The sequence below is a fragment of the Leptonotus elevatus genome, chromosome 8 (assembly GCF_054856555.1).
Source record: "Leptonotus elevatus isolate MCC_2025b chromosome 8, RoL_Lele_1.0, whole genome shotgun sequence".
In the NCBI taxonomy this organism is placed as follows: Eukaryota; Metazoa; Chordata; class Actinopteri; order Syngnathiformes; family Syngnathidae; genus Leptonotus; species Leptonotus elevatus.
The window spans coordinates 3,071,335-3,093,486 of record NC_141246.1 but is presented as its reverse complement, the minus strand read 5'-3'; the positions used below and the strand labels follow the sequence as shown (position 1 = coordinate 3,093,486).

The following is a 22,152-nucleotide window of genomic DNA, read 5'->3' as shown; positions in this document are numbered from 1 at the left end:
AATGCTCAGTCATTTCATATTATTCATATTCATTTGCATATGTATTAAATTCAATGTACTGACCATATCAATGTTCAACCTGTGTTTAACTCTAATAAACTAAATTACCAGTACTGTTCTAACAGTCACTAAACAACGTGGACTGCATTTTGCAAGACAAAGTCGAAACTGTACAAGGGAAAAGCGTAGGACCAAAATATGAATTTGTACAAGTAGTTTAACTTTTGAAATGGTCATAATTCTGAGAATTATTATTTTTTCAACCATATTTATAAGAAATTCGTTGGTTACCTTAAAAAAATGGGGGGGGGGGGGGGGCTCAATAAATAAGATAAACAACATCAAAGCATATATTGATGACGAATGAGCATAATTACAGGCATTAAAATTATTATCTGATAAATAACATTGTCTATTAATTCATTTTATATGTAAAAACAACTTTAAAGACTGCTATTTATCCAACATCTTTATTTATGAAGTACCTTTTTTGAAAAGAAATGTACAAGTGGAACCGGCACAGTGACATCTTGCGGTGGCGCATGTATGAAATGATAATGTACATATTTACAGCAGATCAGCTACGATAGCAACAAGTGAGCTTTGCAAATCTGAAGCGAAAACAAAAAGCAGTGAGAAAAAAAAATCATGACCCCCCCCCCCCTATAAACACAAATAAAGATACGATAAAAAGGCACTGTGTTTTTCACGAACAGGAACGAGATGTTAGCTAGCATCAAAACAAAAACCCACCGGCAAGGCCATTACAAAGTACAGAACATGCTTGGTGATTATTAAAATTATTAATTTTTTATAATATTTTTTTTATAAACAAATCATTTTAAAAAATTCAGAAAGGCATAAGTTGAAGTCAGTTTGGGATCCCAAACGCTTTCCCCCGCCGACTTGTTCAGAGGTCCACACATTCATTTCCCCCTCCCAATTTGTTGAACCTTGGCACGCAGGCGCACACATCAGATGTTAAAAAAAAAAGAAAAGAAAAAAAAGAAAGCGTAAAAGATACATTCAACTTCCGTAATACTGAGTTTTTTGTTTGACATTCGGACAAATTTGCTTCTTCAACCCCCCCCCATGACGGGTAACTTTTCATTGCGAGTCCAATTCAGACTTTCTTTTTTTTGGTAATTGACAATTTGTTGTATGTCAAATTGTTTGGAAAGAATGTATGTCCAAATCCGACAGTGCTGATATTTGCTTTTTCAAATAAGATGTTGAACACTAGTTTCTCCAAGTTTTTTTTTCTTTTTAAGAAATTTGGCCGTACAAACTTTCCCAAAAAGTTTAGTTAGTAGGCATAACATGTTTTTCAAAAATAATTGTACTATATTTATTTGGGACTGTAAGTCCCTTCTTTCATAGTTTGGCTACTCAGGAGCAACCAAAATTAAGAGCTTGGACCGGCACCCAAAATCCACATTCCTTAATTGTGTTGATGGCAGCGAACAAGTTGTGGTTGGATTTGGAAACTTCCACTTCTAAGTTCCTACGGAAAAGTTGAAGATGAAACGCATTTGCTGCTGTCAACATGACTAGGGTACGGGGATTTTGAGTGCCAGTCGGAGCTCTACTAGTTTTGTTTTCGGTAAAATAAATTTCCCACAAAAATGCAATTTGTACTCCAGTGACTTAACAGTTTTTTTTTCACCTTAATGATGTATTTTTTTTAATGCTCGGAAGCAACTTCATATGGTATGTGTTTAACAAAAATGTTGAGTTATGGAAAATGTTGAACTTACATGCTGTTTATGGGACGACGGCTACCTGCAATGCCGCGAGTCGTCAAATGAACGTAGTTTGCGGGGATTACAACATTCCGCAACATTTGTTTTAGCAACTCCTTGCGGTTAGCGGGATTGCATTGCGTTCTTTGGCTAGATTGGACGAAGTTTGCGACAGACTTCATATTTTTTGTCAGAATGGGAGTGTGAAGCAAAAAAAAAAAAAAAAAGTTCTGCAAGGTACTGAAATCAGGGCCAAAGGCGACAGGAAAGAACGGAATTAGCTGTTAAGCGTGGGGGGAAAAACATACACGATAATACAACATTTACGCGGGGAGATATGTCCAAACGAGGCTGCATTATAGTACCATACCTTGTACATACACGATTCAAATAACCATTTGAACACAATAAAACAAAAGATAGCTTTGGTTGGTAAACACGTTGTCTGGAGAACTTGTCGTCGTCGTCGTCGATGACTGGTCGCCAACGTGACTTCCCACAAACGGAGCAGAGGACTTTGCGCACTTCCCTTTGATCCGCCATCCCCCCCCCGCCGAGCACCTCAGTGTAGGTTTAAGGTTTTAAGGTTTTTCTAGGGTTTCCGTGGTAATGTAGCAGCATCGTTATTAATGGTCTGGAGAACAAGTGGAAGACGACGTCGTCTCCCGCCATTTTGTCCACGGAGGCGGCCATATTTTGGACAAGGTGACGAATCCTCACTTTGACCTAAATATCCCTTCAAGCTCCACGTGCTGCTTTAGCTTCCATTTTCTCCGCCCCGGTTTGACACGTTTTCAGTCCACCTTCTCCACCTTGCCGATGATCTTCTCCTCGAAGATGGGCAGGATGGCGTCGTCGTCCCGCACCTCCTCAAACACCACGCCGCAGTCAAACTCGTCGCTCACCTTCTTGAAGTAAAACCTAGTGGAAAGGGAGAGGCGTGTAAGAAAAGGATAACGACATTGGCGTCGGAGAAGTGAAGAACTCTTGTCCAGTTGGTGTTTAACACACGCATTATTGATGCTGCAAAGTCATTTTCAAAGAAAAAAAATCGAATTAATAAAAATTTCAATTTTAAAGTAATCAAAAACGCTATTTTTAGATTGCTAAATTTACTAGTCTTTTTTCCATGAAAGCCATAATCTCATGAGGAAAATAAGGTATTTTTTTGCAGATTTTTAATTTTATTATTAATATTATTTTTAGGTAAAATACAAATAATTTCAGAGTAAACAAACTCAATCTTATGAGAAGGGCTTCATTTTGGGGAGAACACTCATATTTTAAGAAATGTATTTTTAACCACACACAAAAAAACACTATGGTACAGGTTTAACGTAAGTTTTCAAGAGGAAAGGAATGCAATTTTTTTTAGGTTATCTTTTGAGAAGTGAAGTCATTTATCTCAAGAGAGAAAATGTCATTAAACTAAAATTAATTCACTGCCTGCCCACGTAAAATAACAGATATTTGACTTCTGTCAGTGATTGAGTTAAAAACTGTATTTTTTCCCCCAGTGAAATTATTATTTTTTTAAATAAAAATAAAAAATCCTAAGAAAAAAAAACATCTTTGGAGACGAAAGCTTAAAGAAAGCATTAAGAAAGACGTATTTTTGGAGGAAAGAATAAAAAAAAAAAAATCGAAATAATACAAGACATTTTCAAGAAAAATAGCTCTACATTTTTCATTATGCTTTTCATATGGGATCAAAGTGTTTTACATGCTTGTTTTAATATTTTACGGAACACGAATCCCAGGGCGAAACGTTTCGACCATCGTTGTACGCGACACCACATGAGACTTCAGCCAAATCCCACAAGACTTGAATCTCACTTCTCTTGGATCATTGCTCAAGCAGCGAGTTCCCACCTTCCACCTCACCTGTAGTGGCCCTTTTTAGTGAGCAGCTCCTTGAACTGGCCCAAAGTCACCACGCGGCCCTTGACGGAGGTCCGGTACGGGATGGGCTCACCACAGAAGTAGTAGGCCACCGTCATGTTTTCGCACACTTGCCGCTTTCCAGACTTGTGCCTTCAGACGAGAACCATCCACGTTAGCCGTATGACATCAAATAGCGTGTATTACGCAAGCACTTGAAAGCGCCACCTAGAGGCACACCTCTGCTTGGCCTGCTGTAGCGCCGCCCTCCGCCTCTCCTCCTCCAGCCGGCGCCGGGCCTCCTCAAGCTGCGTCAGCGGGTTGGGGGCCGGGTTGGGCGGCATGGCGGGGTCCTGGATGAAGGGGTGCGAGGGCTGCACCTGTGCCGATACAGCCGAGGAGGGGTGCGCTGCCAGGGCGGGCGACGCCGAGGAGGGGTTGTTGCGTAGCTGGGCCGACACCCACGGGTGGACGGCCCCGGGCCGCTCCACCGAGGTGGGCCGCGGCGACTCGCTGCTGCCGCCCGTCCGCCGGGAGCTGCTGGTGCTGCCGCTGCAAAGAGTCACCGACGTCAGTCTTTGCATGTTATACATTAATTCATATTCATTTAGTGCACACATGGGACTCTTCCGATTCTTGATAGTCCTCTCAGCCGAAGTCTGAAGCGTGCTTTTTATAAACAAAATGACTCTTAAATCTTATTGTGGTGCAGTTGAATTCATCTGTTTGTTAGTATTATTTTGCAAGGTTTCTTATTTATTTTACCGGTATATATACACCTCTCAGTCAGTCAGATAGCATAAAGCAGCTTTTTTTTTCTATTCGTCAAACAGGACTCTGAGCGAGAGCAGCTTTTTGTGATTCGAATCTTCGACTGTTTTTGCATTAGAGTTCATCTGTTGTATACTTTGAGTGTCAAATGACAGTTTGCTTGGGCTCACCCGTGGGAGCTTTTCCTCTGCCTGTCTCCCTCCATCATCCACTGGAGGATCTTCTGGTTTCTCTCCAGATCCTCCAGCGGCACCTGCGCTTCCATCCCGCGACCGCAGTCCTCGCCTTTTCCCGCCGCCTCAGACGTCTTCTTGCCTCGCCTCGACAGCGTGCTGCCTTTACTGCTGCAAAGCAAACGCAAGCCAGTTGGAATAACCCGACAACGCATCACAGAGGGTGACGTGCGGTGCGCTCTCCGGGGTCTTACTTGTAGCCCATTGCGTCCAGGGTGCTGGCTCCGGCGCCGTCGGCATAGTTGCGACTCCTGTTGGCATATTGGCCGGCTGGCTCGCCATTCCACGGGAAGTTGGGCTGCGGCCTGGAGCCCGCCTCTTCCTGGCCTTCTCGTCCTCGGTGGTGGTATAGCTGCTTGTGGTGATGCATACCTGACAAAAAGTGAGTATTGGCGGATTATTTTCATTGCATTAAACAACAATCAAACTTAAAAAAACGACTTCTAAAAATGGTTAGCAAAAAGTTAGTGACAGTTCACCAGTACAAGAAGTTATTGGTATGGATTTTTTTCTTTCTTTCAGCACTATCATTTTGGAAGCTTCTACTTTTTGTTTACTCTTCTTGATTGGACCCTCTGATAGAGTCCATATCAAGTACCTTTTTGTGAACAAAAACAACTGTTGAGACTTCCTGGAAATCTCACCAGAGTGTTTATAATTTGTTTTTCCAACTAATATTTACATTGTATTTTTTTCCATCTAATACTTAAGTATTTTCTAAAGTCTGTTGTGTCATGTTTTCATCTAGTATTTGTGCATTTTTTTCATTAAATTTAGATTTGCCTGATATTTTTTATATTTAAATTTTTTTCAAAGGCATTGTAATATTTTCACTTTTTTATCTTGTAATGTTTTTCCATCTAATATTTGACTATATAATCTCATATTTGTTAAATATTTATGTAATGTTTGTCCCAATTTCCCCCTGATATTTTTGTTGTAATTTCTGCATGTTCCTCTAAATCTTAAGAGATATTCATTTAATAGTTTTGTTCAGAAAAAAAGTGTAATCTTTGTCACATTTGTGTATATATTTTTTTAAATTATTAATCTGTTAGATTCCAATAAAATTACCGTATTTTTCAAGATTTTCCCCAAATTGTGTATTTCTCATACATTATTAATGCATTTTCCAAATATTTTTATCTTCTAATTTCAAAAAAATATTATACTAACAATATTTTTGTCACACCCAAATGTGTATATTTTCCATCTATTATTTATATATTTTCCAAACAGTTATATATATATATATATATTTTTTTTTTTCATAGTTAAAAAAATATTAATCTAATAGTTTAATATAGAAAATATTTTCAAGTAGTTGGGTATTTTGCATCTAATATTTTTGTATTTTTCCTAATAAGTGTATTCATAAAGACTTTTCTAAGTATCTTTTAAATAAAATTTGGAGCAGTATGCGCACTGAATGTTTTGACTTGTGCCACTCTGGTATGTCATATATTTATTTTAGAAACATCTATAGTCACACTAACAACCAAATTCATGGATCAGGGAGGGACTCACGTCTCCCGCCCCGTTTTGTTGAAAGTAATGTATCTCTCAGACAACATCGCCACAGTAAAGAGGTTTCTGTTTTACGCTGCAGCCGCTTACCTTTGACCCCGGCAGCGGGTAGACTGTGCCCCCCCGCTCTGTGTGGCGGCCCGATGCCCCCGTCAGGCGACCGCGATGATTTGGGCGGCGTCTGTCGGCCACCCCCACCCAAGGCCACGTTAGCGGCGCCTGGCGACTGGCAGCCCGGCGTCTTCATCACCCGCTGCACGTGCTCGTCCAAGATGGACTCGGGGTCGTCGTCGTGCGAGTCACCCATGGCCACCAGGCCGCCGTAGGTGGCGACCGTTGCCGTGTTGGCAGTGGTCTCAGAGTAATGGGCTCCGTAGAGGGGCGGGAAGGACGAGGGGAGTGGGAGGGAAATGCTGTGTGACGACATGGAGGTGGTGACGGAGATGTCGGCGTCGTCCCCCTCTTCTTCCTGTTTGAATCACATGACAATGCCGGGTGTATTGAGGTTTATTTCAACTAGTGATGAGTGAATGGCATCCATGTTACCACTCACCAGTCGTACTCGCTTTAGCCTCTCTTCCAGTCGCTCCTGGGCCTCCCGCTCCCGGAGAACCATCTCCAGCCTCTTGATGAGCTCAGCTGCAAACCTTTCAGGCTCTACGTGGATGTCCTTTGGCATACGATACGTGCGCTGTATGGCATGCACAAACATACAGAGAAAGAATGATATCATTTGCATTGTTTTTCAAAACATTTCATTGTCACTCATTTTTGTATATGTTCATCAAATGTTTTTGTGAATGTGCCAAATAGTTCGGTATTATTTGTAATATTTGATTAGCCCACCAGCACTGTAGCCTAAGCCCTATTTGACTTACCCTGAAAACAAGAAATACACATTTTTAGCCAAGAGTTGTTTTATTGATTTCGTAACAGATGATTAAAAATGACTTAAGAAATTGTGCTTTCAAGCTAGCAATTTGTTTTTTTGGTCTATTTTTCTAATATTTCTTCAAACATTTTTCAGCCAATAATTTTGAGGTATATTATGATTTTTTTTTATTTCATATATTTTTAATATATGTCTAACATTTTTCCAATCTTTTTGCTTAATATTAATTTTTTTGTTTTTAATTTGTTTTTGAAATATTTGTATTTGTTCCATTTTTTTAATCCAATGTTTGTTTGTTTTTGTCGTATTTTCCCCCAAATATTTCTGTATTGTTTGTACCAGATATTTAGATTTCCATTCTCAAAACGTGTAGTGATAACACCTGCACTGCGCAGTATAAACTTTTGTGATTTTTAGACTTCTGCTAGCTTAACAACTAATTAAAACACATGTCACATGCATCTTTATTAAGCTGCACAACTGTTGGTCAAACAAATCATACCTTGCACATTCACTTAATTTTTGAGCAAATGGTTGACAATTAACGATGGTTGAGAACATATACTCACAGGTATATGAGGTAGGGGGACACGTCCGTTAGCTTTGGCACTTTCATGCATCTCCTTGCGATGCTGCTTCCGATATCGGTAAGGAGGAATACCATCTCTGCACGCACAAATGAAAGTGGGGAACTAAACAATCGTGACGACGGCAATAGGAAACAGGCGTTGTGGACTTACACGCTGCTGTCGGTCAGCGATAGCGTATCAGCATCGCTCGACATGCTCTGCTGCTCGCTGTCGTTGGCACTGGTGGCGGGGGCGCGTGCGTAACCCATATTGGCGTAGTACGGGTTCACCGGCTCTCTCCAGTGTCTGACAACAGACAACCACTGTTATTATTTTTACTATTAGTGCATTAGTGTAGAGGTGCACCAATTCATCCTCAAGTAATCAATGATCAAATCAGCATTTTTGCCTTTTTTTTTTTCTTTACATGTTTCAGACCAAACCAGTAACTGAATCATAATCAATTTACAGAAAAAAAACAATAGACAAGTTTAACCTATCACGGAAATAATAGGCGCGGCCTAATGAGTGACATCGGTAAACGGAGCTGGGTTCTCTGCGTGTCAGCATCTCAGCAAGAGTTGTGGCCAACAGCAGCACCTTGCGACAGCTTACGTCTTTGTATTTGACCGTTTTCCACATAAGACTGAAAATGCATCAGCAACTCTGGCTCTCCTTGCCCATATGCAATTAATTGCACCATTTTCTTTTTCATTTCATTCAAGCAGTGGCGTATCGGAAGTTCACTTGCAACACAATGCTTTAAAATAAATAAATAAATAAATAAATAGACCACACGACAGCCCGTAACTTGAAGAACTTGTAAGTAGGGGCACTTGTAAGTGAGGGCACCTGACCACGGCATATGACTTTAAGATCCCACCTGTACTCCATGGTGTCTTGCCGCCGCCTGCTGGTGGAGGTCCTCTGTGGTACGGTCTGCATTAACAGGCTTTGGGTAAGCCTTCCCGCCGGCGTGTCCCCGCACTCCTCCTTTTCTTGCTCCGCTTCCTTCTGCCCGCCTCCACACCTTCAAGTAAGAAACATTTTTTCCCACAATTTGAAACCAGGTGTCTTAAGAACATATCTGCGGAATGCTTTTGCGATGATACCCCAAGAACCACGACTTGGGAGACAAATTCCACCCATTTTCCTTCTTTACAACATATTTCTCTTTTGTAGTGAAACTAGCTCATACGGCTGGGTCATCTTTCCGGTGTACCAATAACACCAAATATAAACACAAAATACAAATAAAAAAATAAAATAAAATACAAATACTCTTTCAAAGGAAACATTTTGGTTAGAATTTCTAACAGAGATAAAATGAAGGACAACACCATTTTTACCTCCACTCCTCATCTTCCGTCAATGTGGGCAAGCAGCCCGTCACAGGCTTGGCGGGCCCCGACGACGGGCTCTGGTCGCTGGGATTCAGCTTGGGGCTCTCGCCGCCGGTGCGCGTGTACTCCAAGTACAGGTCCGACTTGAGGAACAGAGGGTAGGTGTTCTCCTCCATTAGGGTCTGGATCTCCGTCTGGGCCTGCAACGCAAAAGATAATATTATTGTAAATATTAAATACTGTATATCTTAAAAGTGGACGGTTTCCAGGATGCTTCACAAGTACAAGTGCAAAAAGATGCATTTAATCACTGTTAGCAGTCAATGGGAAAAACAAAAACTTAACAACTTCCATGCTGCCTGTAAAAGCCAGCAAGCATGATTTCTGCGGCGATGATAAGTAGGGCAGACAAGTCGGCATGCTTCCCTCTTAACTCATTAAGGCCTAAAGTGCCTGACAAAACATGCCTCTAAAACCTAAGGGTGACTTTTGAGTCACGCCCGAAGTTTTCCTGGAAATTCAACATCATTCAATCTCAGCTCCTGAAGCAGATAGAAACATAATTCAATATTTTTTTTTTTTTTAAAGCTTACACTTGTGTTCACGCAAACCTACGTTTATTATTATAAACCTTCAATGTATATATTTTTTAAATCAAACAAATATCGCATCTGCAAGTGTATAACTCCAAATATATTTACTTTCAACACTGGAGCGCAGTTGGAATAACCTTGGGTGATCGGGGTAATTCGGCGTCCATTCCGTTACAAAGCCGTCAAAATTTTCAACATCCTCGTTGTCTACAAACATATTTCTTAACAGTATGTCACTGTCGAATCATTACACTGCTTCGAATTCCTCCGGCGCCGTCGTCAATCACGTCATTTATTATTTAATAAACTCCCCTCGAATCTGCATCAACCATAAACGCTTGAATAAAATCCCAGGACATGCTATGAGGCCCACGTCACCCTATCGTGCATATTCTGATGCATTTCATCGGCTAAGAAACCAACAATTGGTCAAAACACAACAAAATGACATATCCGCTCTCTCTTTAAAGGGAAAAGAGCGCAGGTGCGCTCCCGGCTTTAACGGTAGAAGCGCGGTCACACGCTCCCGGCCTTAATGGGTTAACAGAAGCAGGACAAGTTAAGGGAACTCGGCCCAAAAAAATCAATCGCAAAATAAAATAAAAAAGTGGAGAAAAGTAGCAAGACAAAATGTCCCACATATATATATATATATATATATATATATATATATATATATATATATATATATATATATATATATATATATATATATATATATATATATATATATATATATATATATATTTTTTTTTTTTCTGGGTTCTGTGTAAAGGTCAAAGGGAAGATAAAATGAGGGATGCAGTAATTGATGTGCTAAACAAATCCAAATCCAGATCATCTGTCATGACTCATTGACGTCAAAACACAACAGCAACATTATTTTTTATGTTGCAATACAATGTCGGCCAAAAGATGATTCATTAAAACAAACAATAACCACATGCACAGATGCCAAACCACATCATCAACTGAACCCGTCGTTTTTTCTTCTTCATTATTTTAAGTACAATGGAATCCAGCTGGACGTCACAACATAATTACTTGAAATGTAATGAGTAGGGGTTTTCCCGCATATAAAATTTGGAGTCGGTGCTCCATGAAATGGACTAGACCAGTGAAGGCGGGGTTCAGGACAAACCACCGAGACCAAGCGCAAGTATCAGGTTGAGGAAAGTAGTACCACATTATCGTGAAGCCATTTTTCTTCTTTTTTCATCTTTGCAGATTTTCCCCAAAACACAGAGCCAGCGGTTCTGCGCCACAGTGACAGGACAATCTCACCTGGCTCTGACATACTAAGGAAGGTGTTCTTTTTATATATAATATATGTCAAATGTATAGTGACCTCACACAGTAGTCACTTCTCTGCTCCTCGTGTGAGATAGACGACCGGCTGGACATCTTAAAGTGTCAAGAGATTAGGGCTGTATAATTTTAGGAAAAGACTGAATTGAGATTTTTCTGGTGGATATTGCCATCGATTCAATCCACGATTCTCTTCTAATTTCAGTGCAATATTCACTATACACAGTAACATTTACAAACATCACACCATACATTCAAAACCTTAAAAGCTATTACTTTAATAATGCACACTTTTTAAAATGGCTCAATAAGGTTCACTGCTTACTGTGATTATGTGTAATAGTGTATGTATGTAGTGTAATGTAAAAATACAATCTCTTCCATTTTGAAGTAATGTATATGTTCTTTGTCCATAAATGTAAGATGATAATGGTTTTTGCAGCTGCCCATAATGGCGCAACATGACCTATCTTAGCACCTAGCGTTTACAAGCAGCCAGCAAAATTAAGGACTCAGAGTCTTGTAACGTGAATGTGACGTTTTTAACTAGCTCAGAGCCGAATGGTTAGTGCGCCTTGTCCACGAGTAGCATGTCGCTGCTGATTGGAGAGCTTTAGGGGAATGGAGCACTGAGAAGAAAAAAAAACCACACACACCGCTTTGACGTTGTCCGAGATGGGTCAAAAGCCTCAAGACTTCAGAAACTCATGAAATGAAAAATAAGACTCTAAAATGTTCTGCCTCCAGATGTGAAATGCTTAGCTGAAATGTGTTCATTTAGCACTCAACAGGTGATATTTAAGTTGACACAAATTTCACTTTTTTATGATTTTTTTGATTTGATATCAAACAGGGTTCTGCTTTTTATTTTTATTTTAGAATAATATCGACGAAATGGTAAGTAACTGTATAACGCATGTCAATACTTCACAGGAAAAGGGATTGAGCCGTTAAAGGTGCAACATAGGCAGCCAGGTCATAATGTAACCACCACCTCAACCTCAACTTGGGCCTGGAAAATCTCGACATCAAAACCTCTGCCTCAATGGAAAGAACATGATTCAAACAGTCTACCAGCTGGGTAAGTCAACATTCATCGGTGCAACGTTAGTGTGAAAAACGTACCTGTTCAAACATGGCGAGGTCAGGATGCGGCCTCCCCACGCAGTCTCGTATGAAGCTCTTGGTGGCCGGCTTAATCTGCCTGGAGACGATGCCGCCGCCGTCCACGATGTACTTCCTGTAGATGGCCTTGGCCAGCTTGGCCCGCTTCTCCGGGCTTGTCTTGCGGAATCCCGAGCAGGCGAACCAGAAGTCCAGCAGGTCGGCGCAGCCTTCTTGGCACAGGAAGTTGCGGAAAAGCTGGATGCCCTCCTGGTCATCCAACAGCGAGTGGAGTGACTCGGCCCACTTCAGGTAGGGCGGAGTGGGCGAAGCCGAGCCCTCCGGTTCGTAGCCAAGGTCCAGGTCGGGTCGGCGCGGTGTCGCGGATGACGACGAGGAGGGCGCATACCCGGATGAGTCGGCCATCTTGGCGGACAGGGAAAGTGGAAACCCGGAAGTTTGTGAGAGCGCGCCTGGACGGGTGGCCGCCGACTGCACGGGCGGCTCCACATCGGAGCCCTCCTCGCCGGGGACCGGCGGCCGTGGCGCATCCTCTGTGAAATGGGCCGGGCCGCTCAGCGGAGCCGCCACGCCGCCGCCGCCACCTCTGAAGCCAATCCCGTGTAAGTCCCTGACAACGCTCATGTCTCTGGTTGCGCACAGCAGAGGTCACACTTGGCCCCGTAGCGATGATTTTGTAGACAAACAATTCACCCTGCAAAAAGGCAGACAGGAATAGCGGTTGGTGTCACAAAGGAAATCATTTGGGGGGCGGGGGTCTGGGGGGGTTCTGCTGTCAAATCTATTATTATGACGGGACCCTCAGAGATTACATTATTAACCATCCTGTTATGTTGTAGGTCAAACAACAATTACATTTTCTAAAGGCGCAAGTACACGTGTTATAATACTCAGACAACAACTCACAATTTTGCCAAATAATAATGTAAATTGGTCAATCCGTACTAGGGCTGTTAAAAAAAATCGATTCGTCAATATATTGCGATATTACAGTGCGCAATTCTTGAATCGATGTTTAAATGTCGATTTTCGATAAAAATGTTCAACAAAACGTCTTTCTTAGGGTTAGAGTTCACACTTTAAGTATGTAAGAATGTTATATTAATGGAACATTAAGCCTTAATATTTTATTTTAGTGCTGTTCAAACATGAAACAGACTGCAACCTGTTTGTTAAATACAGTGGTTCAGTTATAGGCCTGGTTTCAGATAAATAAATACATTTCATACAAATCTTAGTGTACAAGTTTACTGATTAGTATTTTCTAAATGCAAATTAAAAAAATCTCAATAATCTATTTATAGATTTGTATCGGGATTAATCGGCATTGAATCGAATCGTGATACGGATCGAAACGCCAAGTACTACGCAATTCACATCCCTAATCCGTACGATGGCTCATATTTTCAATCACTTCTCATTTCCAACGCTAATTTCGTGAACTTTATTAACTCAAATGCCTCTTAAGTGTGCTATATGTATTCCTTTTTTTAGCATTAGAATTTATTCAATCTCAACTCAGTTTTTTCTAGGCATGTTTGGGTGCAAAATTAAACCACACATTAATAAATTGATCATTATTAGGTCGTTTGTTTCAGTGTTTGGAAAGCTCTCCGCTGATACCAACCTTTTGAACATGCGATTAAAAAAATAAAGTTTAAGAAAGTAAAGAAAGTTGACAATTGGAAACTTGATTCAACAAAAAAGGTGATACCAAAAATCGTGATCCCTATTGTTTTTGCATTAAGACAATCAGAAATTGGTGCATTTCCACGTACTTTTAATGACTCATAACTGTCTTAAGAAATAGAGGGAGAAAATTGGAATGAAGCCTTAGTTTTGCTTTTTAAAGTGTATATTTTTACAATTAATTACTAACCATGCATACAGTTGCATTGCCCTGTGAAACAGAAACAAAATTAGTGTTAATAATGGAATTAATTTAAGAACAGCCAGAATACTAGCCGTGCTAAGCAAACAATAGCACGGTTGCATTCTATCCAATGGTGACAGTTAGCCACTTTTAGCAAAAGTTTGCCGTTCTATCCACTACTGTCGTTTAAGTTACAGTATTAAATAATAATAAATAAATAAAAGTCAACAAAAATGCCCTTTTTGAGTAAGTAGTAGATTGATGAAACCAACAACAACGCGCCGAGAGTAAGTTAGGCGAATTTGCTAACAGGCTAGCGCTAGTTAGCACAGCGCTAGGTGGCTAACTAGCCTTGAAGCTGTGCCCACCAACAGTGTGCCAAGGCTTTGAAGTGAGAATCTCATTCATCTTGGGCCTTGCGAGAGGGGCGGTGTGTGAGTGGGGGATGGGGGGACTACAGCAACAAACTCCACAACTACATAAAACGGCCTGAACGGGAATTAAAAAGCAACTATCCCCCTCCTCCGCCACCAACCCCGACGTTACTTTTACGGCCGCTCATTTTAATCGAGAAAAAAATGGCTTCAAAAAGTGTTCAAACTCGCTCGCGATGCAAACAAAAACAAAAAAAAAAGCGGAGCGGCACGTTTTCCACTCAGGCGGCTAGCCTGTTAGCTACTTTAGCTTGCTAGTTAGCATTAGCACAGAGGAGCTCCCCCTCTTCACACACACACAGTGTTGTTTTTTTTCTTCACCCACAAAAAAAAGTCTTACCGTCTTTGAGAGGCCGTTCCCCGTGTCGTGCCGCATTGGGGATACTGGCACCGAGTGTGTACTCCGCAAGGCGGCATAAGGAAGGCTTCATTGGAGTGAATGCAGGGGGAAAAGAAAAAGAACTGAAGCCGACGTCTTTGCCCCCCTTCCCCCTCAACTCCCCATGGTGGCCGAGTAGCTCCACGGCGAGGGAGAGAGAGAGAGAGAAAGAGAAAGAGAGAGAGGCGAGCGCGTGCGTGCGTGCGCACGCGAAGGTGGACGTATGGCTGCGACGTGGAGTACGGAACATTAATCGGCATCTTATTCGTACTTTACGAATTCGTGCTTGTACGCGACTTAAATTGTATCCTACCAACTTATACTTTTACTGCCATGTAAACTGTATTCCAATTTTTTACTTTATTAAACTAAAAAAAAAGGTCTATTTTTGTGGGTTGGTTTTTCATTTTAAGATTGATTCATTTAACAAATCATGCTTGTCTGCAAACTCAAATATTTTCACTGACTTATTAATCAATTTTCTAAATAAACATGTTCATTTATAATATATGTTTTATTTTAATTATTTCTATTTCTGAACATTGTATATTTCCTCAATATTATATTATAATATATTGGAAGTATTCATTTATTGTGTTAAATCTGACTCACACTTGGTTTGGAAATTCACTTCAATACAAGCCATACAAAATATGATTAAAATTTATCGTTAGCAATATTTTTTTTCCATTAGCATGCCTTTTAGATAGTTTGATTTTTCTTTTGTGGACTGATTTCTTGAATTAAATCATGCTTTGTTTGCATAATTTTTACTGATTGCAGCTAAATACAAGCTGTATAAATATTGTTTATAATGTAAATTAATTTACATTATAATATACATTTTAAACATATGCTTTCATTTATAATTATTAAAATACAAATAATATTCTTACATTTTCCTGGTAGTAGGTTTTAGATTTTTAGATATTTTGTTGGGTTGAGTTTTCATTTTGTAGTTTATTTCTTTAATTAAATCATGCTTTGCTTGCAAATTCAAACAGACATTTCACTGACTATAGCACAATATAACCATTAAAAAAGTATTTTTTTAAATGGAAAAAAAACAAATTTAAACATGTTGGTGATATAGTGTGCTCGCCTGGTTGTGACAATGTGAATGTGAGTGTGAATAGTAACATACATTTTTTTAGTTGTAATATATAATACAAGAGGTACATATTCTAATTTGGGATTTCACAAATACAGGTGACAAATTTGAACAAAAACATTACTGAAAAGCCTGTATTAATAAGAGTAGAAGTGCTCAGTGACTTAAATAAGACTGTTAGAAAAATACTGATTAAATATAAGTACAAAAATTTTTAATTGACCGTCGATAAAGCAATAAAATATCGATTGCATTTGTATGTTCAGCTACCACCCAATAGCACTCCTGTTGGTCAACACCGGTTACTACGCTCTCAAAAGCGAGTTAATTGAGAAGAAAACGTCTCTGATCATGATTAACTACAAGTTCACCTCAATCTGTCATCAGCAGTTTTAATTTAACATCTCTGCTCACTTAAGAAACAAATACAGTACTGTAATTCAGTTTTTTTTTTTGCACGTGTGTTTGTTTTAAATGAAAAAAAAAAAGTGCTCTCACCTGCAGCTTCTAAATATTCACCGGGGCTCCCGTCCACTTCTGTACCTCAGTCGGCAGCGGGCAAGCACGCCGCCTGCCAGCCTCTTCATCCCGGCTGTCAGTCAGTCAGCCGGGAGGAGCACCTACCGACCGAGCCTTCATCGGTAGAGCGAGAGAGAGAGGGAGAGAGAGAGAGCGAGAGAGAGAGAGAGAGAGAGAGAGAGTGTGTGGAGAGACATTAGACCACAATACATCTACTCTTAATTAAAGACAGCCTAATTAAAGCTGCAATGGTGATTTTTTTTTTCTTTTCTGTTATAGCGTCTTATAGATTCTAATCAAATAGCTCACCATCAATATCTCCTCGGTCAGGTGGGGTCCACACACTTGCACAGGTCCAATCCTGGACCGATGATTGGTGCTGCTGTCTCATGGTGACCGAGCATAGCCTATGGGAAACAAGGTTACATTTACTAATTTGCATAAACGTAGTCTGAGCCATGTGTCCGAGTCTACTGAAATAAGCGCAACGTGATGTCATCAGAAATACGGCAAAGCATGTCTTTGATTCACCTGAAAGACTGTTTCCGTGCTGCTGTTTTGGTTAGCGACGGCGTGAAAAAAAACAAAAAAACGGTCTCAGCAGTTACACGCGTATACAAAAAAAGTCACAATGCTCGGCAGTTTTTTGGTAGGTCGGGTGAGCTTTTTTGTTTACAGATGCAAGATGGACGTTTTTGCTGCATCCGGCACGGGGTGGCTTGAATCTGTGCAGCGTACAGCGAAACCTCGAATCTGGCCATTCCGGAGACAAACGCGCTTCCCGGTGTCAGAAGGCTTGGTCCGCTTGATTGGCAGACCGCGCGAGCTTCATTATGGAAGTGTATTCACATCAGCCCGGCGCACACTCACACACACACGCAAGTGGTGTTGTTATTGTTTGCGGCAGTTGCCCCCGGAGACGAGAGAGCGAGAGAGAGACAGAATACTAAGGAGGCTGAACTTGACCTTTATCATGTCTTGGTGAGGAAGGGTTGGGGGCATGTTGCTACTTATGAATCTGTAATGAGCCTCTACCATGTGTGCGTATGTGTTTGTGCGCGCGCGCGTGCGTGTGCGGTCGTCTGAGCTCTCAGCTGAAGAAAGGTCATCACACGAGGGGGTTTTAATACACCTGGCATCCGACCGTCCACCTACACTACCTCCGACCTCTACCTTGAGTATACAACAGCATTAATATTTACAGTAGTGTAAAAGTCCAGCGCCCCTGAACGCACCTCCTAAAGTTGTGTGTGTGTGTGCCGCGCAAGCCAGCAGATGATCTCTGTACATTTTCCACAGAACTTTATGGCGAATCCTCCAAATGATCATCAAACTTTGACTCTAGTAGTCGGGGGAGAGAGAAAAAAATCTCAGCAATTTAGCGACGCCCATTTTTTGATAGGTTGGTGCTCATTTGGACAAATTCCTTAGTCAAAGTTTGTCAAAGTACAAGCAATTAAATTCGAATCAAATCAAAATGGCTGACTTCCTGTTTAATTTCAGGCCTGCATATGTCCTTGAGACTTTTTCCTGTCCACACAATTTCGCATCTATTGGTGAAAGTGAGTCATGTTGTGGACATCTAAAATACATTTCGTGCAGAATACTTTGTTAAAAGAGAAGTCAACCCCCCCCAACATTTCTTGACAGTAATATGTTCTTTGCAGCAGCAAAATCCAGCAGTTTTATTAATATCAGAAGGCGGCCATTTTGCCACTTGCTGTCACATGACATCACAGTTGCTCAGTTCTCAGGTAACAACCAATCACAGCTCAGCTTCAGAAAACAGTTGAGCTGTGATTGGCCATTGCCCGAGTCCCAAGTAACTGTGATGTCATCTTCAGTTGACAGCAAGTGGCAAAATGGCCGCCCCCTGAGATGGACAAAAATGGCTGGATTTTGCTTCATAACTCATATTCCACAAATGTAATATTAATCAGAATGTCATGTTTAGACTTTTTTTTTTAATGTTGTCTCCCACTCTTCCTCATTGTCGTACGGTGTTCCACAGGGTTACATTCTGGGTCCCCTGCTGATTTCATTGTATTGCTACCCCTGGTTTCCATCTTAAAGAGCAAGTCAAATAAAATAAAAAATATATAATGACATGTTTGATGCTCCCTCATTAGTCTAAACATTCTGAATAATATTATGTTTGTGACTTATGAATTAACTATGCAGCAAAACATTTTGTGGCCGTTTTTTCCACTTGTTGTCGACTGGAAATGACATCACAGCGCCTAAGGGCTCAGGTAACAACCCATCACCTGAGACTTGTGTGCCGTTATGGCAGATATGGCCACCAATTTTGCGCCAATGTTGGAAAACCTTCCCGAGGGTGCTACGGAGAGAGTTCTGGGGTCGTCATGCTAAAATACACGTGTTTTCACCAAAGATACTTGTAAATATGTGTAAATTCTCTCACATTTTGAATCCCCTAAAAAGATTCTTTTGTCCGAAGAAGACGAAGAACCGTACCGATTCCAAGAACCTTAATTGACCGACAAGCCGTCCTTGAGTGTCAGCTCGCATTGTAAGGCAAAGCAGGGCTGTAAACTCGTCACTTGCTTACCGGTGACAAGCATGTGACCACGACTGCCACTTCCAATGAAGATAAAAAAAGCAGGGGAGCGGGACGTCTGGCAGTGAGCGCAAAAGTGAGGAGATGGGCGCTTTTTTTGTCCTGGGAGGAGGCGGGGGTCCTTTGTTCCAGCTGCCACTGCAGATTTAGGCATCTGTACGGAGGGCCTGTCACAAACAGGCTTATCTCTTTGCCCCCCCCCCCCTTCCGTGGTACAAAGAGCCATTTAGATAGAGCTGGCCTGTTGTAAAATCGTCATTATATGGCGCTTAAAGGAGCAACAGGCCTCTGGCTCTTTTAAGATGAATGGGAGACAAGTGCTTGACCAAACAGGAGGAGGTGGTTGGCCAATATGCTTGAACTGACGTCTGGACATCGCCATGGTCATTGGTGATGACACCATTTTGTTCCCTCTGCCTTTTTACAGGGAACTTGTTGACGTCTAGATGCATTGTGTCTGTTTTATCATGAAATGTGGCGAATTGAAAATATATATACCGCCATGGACACATTTCCTTCAATTTCTTGTTCATTTTATTAATGTCTTGTGCCACTAAAAGTAAAACGAAAAAGACAGAATGCCTAAAAGTAAAAATTTTGGCATGTCTATGTGATGTCCATCTGCTGGACTTTCCCAGTCAATCCAGTTGTTCGTAAATCTGACATCAGACAAGATTCTTTGCCAAAATATGAGTTGCTAAAGCTTTAAGTTTTGTTTAGAAAAAAAAAAGAGTCAAGCTTACAGAAATAAATCATATTTTATTATTTTTAAAAAATCCCAACATTACAAGAATAAAGTCTTGATTTTATTTTAATTTTATTTATTTTTAAATTGAGGGGGGAAAAAATCCAATTACAGATTATTTTACAATAAAAAAGAAAGAAAGAAAGAAAAAGCAACATCATGAGAATAACATTTTGGGATAAGAAGTCAGAATCTGTAATTTAAAATAAGTTTTCTGGGGGGAATGAATAAAAGATTTATTCTATAGAAAATGTTTATTTTTGCGTGAATACTTCTTTTTTTTGGGGGGGGGGGGGACATTGTGTTGCAAAAAAATCCGAATACCATGAGAATAAAATCACAAAAATTCTTATTCCCCAAGATAAAACCTCATCAATATTAGCAGAGTAAAGTCATTTTTTGATAGTCGGACATTTTGATTTGGATTGTTGATATCTGCGATCTGGTCACTGGTCGTGACGACCAACCATTAAAGCAGAAGAAGACGTGTCTGTCAAAATAATTCTTTGCCATAGCATGAGCGGACATAGGGAAGGCGTCAACAAGGCCTCGCATTGACCTCTCCATCTATCTCCCTGTCCGTCCGTCCGTCCGTCTGCTGGCCTTTCCCAGCCACTCCCGTGTCGGTTCGCGAGTTGTCAGTAAATCTGCCATGGCGTCCCGCTGACGTGCATTGTGACGCCGCTGAATACGCTCGGGCCGCCAGTATGGCCTGCGCCAATGCTGGATTAGCCACACCGGATTAGCCGGCCGCCCTCCTGCTGCTTATTCAAATATTGTTTCACGTATTGTCATCATCTGTAGAGGAAATATGCTAAAAAAAAAACAGAAAACAAAAAGAGGGCAGTTTTCTGAGCAAATTCGAAGAGAATCGGTCGGGAAAGACGGGCCGGCAGCGCCACTGCTTATCCGCCGCCGCCCGCCGCCGCGCGCCGCCTTCCGAACGAAGACGACCAAACGAAAACGAGGCATGAAAGCGAGCCTTGATCTTTGCTAACATGGCGTTCGTCTGTCTTTTTTTTCCTCTCTCTCCCCCCTTCTCTCTCCTTCAACCCTCTCGCACATACACTTGGGAGTCAAGGCAATTGATGTGCTGCCTTTGATGGCAAAGAGAGGCCTATATTAGCGGCCAAAAAGGAGCCCTCGATGAAAGGGGCCAAAAAAGAAAATGGACGGGACGAATATGAGAAAAGACGGGAGATGGCAGAGATTGGCGAAGGCGGAGAGGCTTACCGTGCGAGCCCGATGGCGGCCGCGCCGTTGACGCTCGGCCTTGCGGCGCGAGGTTTCGCCGGTCATCCCGAGGCGGACGTACGGGGGCTCGAACCCTCGGCGAGGTTTTCGGGGGGACGTCCCGCCGGCGGACGCTGTCGCCATCTTTGTCCCGTTGTTGTCTTGGATGTGCCTCTCCTCCTCCTCTTCCTCCGCATCTTCATCCCTCCCCTTTCCTCGGCTTTGATCGTGCCTCGCTCCCCTCCCTCGCTATGACATCATCACGCAGAGCATCAAAGGCGGCTTCGCTGGCTGGACCCTGGGTGGAAATATGGAGCATAAGGAGAGCTCGGGAGGACATGGCGCCCCCCTCGAGCATCGCATGCACCCTTTCGACGGGCGTACCCCAAGGCCCCCTGCTGAGACCCTTGATGATTTTATTTTAAAGCCTTCCTGCACCGTCACCATCAACTTGCGTGATGCTCACCTCCCGTCCCTGGATGATGGCAACCCCTCCCTGTCTCGCCTCCAGCTAGTGGGTACCATTCTCCGAATCCTGTTCGGGACCGTTCTGTGTATGTGCTATAACGCATTTACCACAAAGTCAGAATCTGAGAATAAAAGGTATTTTTTTAAGATAAAAAGTCATAATATAACAAGTATAAGGTTATATTTTTCAAGATAATGACAGCTTATTTTTAAATATCAAGAACGGTTAAAGAATGTCAAGTTAAATCTGAAATTTAGGAGGAAAAAAAAGTAAATTTTTAGATTTAAAAAAAAGTTACAGTACTACTGCAAAAAAAAAAAATTATTTTAGCAAGAAAAATGTCTTATAAGGGAAAAAATGAGATTAGAATATCACCATAATAGGCCACAATTTTAGAAGAACAGACATAATTTTGCAAGATAAAAAGTCCTAAGATTACAAAGCAAAGTATAAAAAGTCAGAATCTTCAGGGAAAAGAGTCACTTTACTACATTATTTTTACAAAAAAAGTCTGAATCATACAAAAATAAAACCATACGTTTTTGAGGGGAAAAAAAGTCATTTTACGAATTCATTATTTTTTTCCTAGTTCAAAATAGATATTAAAAGAATGTATTTTTCAAGATAAAATTTAGAATCCTAAGAGAAAAATGTCATATCTATAGCAAAAAAAGTCTGAATTTTTACGAGAGAAAAGCCATATTTTTCTAGATATAAAGTCATAGTTGTATAAGAATATGTTGCACTTTTTTTTACTACAATAATGACAATTTATTTTTTGAGGATAAAAAGCACAAGTAAAAAGACTAGAGCATTTTTTTTTA

The 22,152-nt window shown here is 41.1% G+C and overlaps 1 protein-coding gene across 4 annotated transcripts; it reads right to left on the bottom strand.

Annotated features, from left to right (window-relative positions):
- Positions 1–451: 451 nt before the first annotated feature.
- Positions 452–21,319, bottom strand: LOC147169240 (axin-1-like). 4 transcript variants are annotated; one of them, XM_086082711.1, is made up of 17 exons: positions 21,244–21,319; positions 20,860–21,157; positions 16,610–16,707; positions 16,280–16,414; positions 14,632–14,716; positions 11,985–12,678; positions 8,965–9,158; positions 8,499–8,645; positions 7,787–7,921; positions 7,616–7,712; positions 6,708–6,845; positions 6,245–6,623; positions 4,822–4,999; positions 4,565–4,738; positions 3,864–4,175; positions 3,627–3,776; positions 452–2,663 (listed from the first exon to the last, which is right to left on the bottom strand). In XM_086082711.1, exons 6-17 carry the CDS (start codon positions 12,606–12,608, stop codon positions 2,537–2,539), a joined length of 2,655 nt encoding a protein of 884 aa, XP_085938837.1. In that variant the 5' UTR covers positions 12,609–12,678; positions 14,632–14,716; positions 16,280–16,414; positions 16,610–16,707; positions 20,860–21,157; positions 21,244–21,319; the 3' UTR covers positions 452–2,536. The 4 variants fall into 4 exon arrangements, with proteins under 4 accessions (XP_085938837.1, XP_085938841.1, XP_085938840.1 ...); XM_086082715.1 differs by having other exon boundaries at positions 4,565–4,735; positions 20,860–21,273; XM_086082714.1 differs by lacking the exon at positions 14,632–14,716 and adding an exon at positions 13,864–13,884 and having other exon boundaries at positions 20,860–21,269.
- Between the last annotated feature and the right edge of the window lie 833 nt (positions 21,320–22,152).

Excerpts from the sequence above, each read along its gene's own strand:
- LOC147169240 (XM_086082711.1), bottom strand. The coding sequence starts at position 12,608 with ATGAGCGTTGTCAGGGACTTACACGGGATTGGCTTCAGAGGTGGCGGC. Across the intron at positions 8,646-8,964 it reads ACGGAAGATGAGGAGTGGAG|GTGTGGAGGCGGGCAGAAGG; the intron begins GTAAAAATGGTG and ends TCTTACTTGAAG. Across the intron at positions 5,000-6,244 it reads ACCCGCTGCCGGGGTCAAAG|GTATGCATCACCACAAGCAG; the intron begins GTAAGCGGCTGC and ends ACTTTTTGTCAG.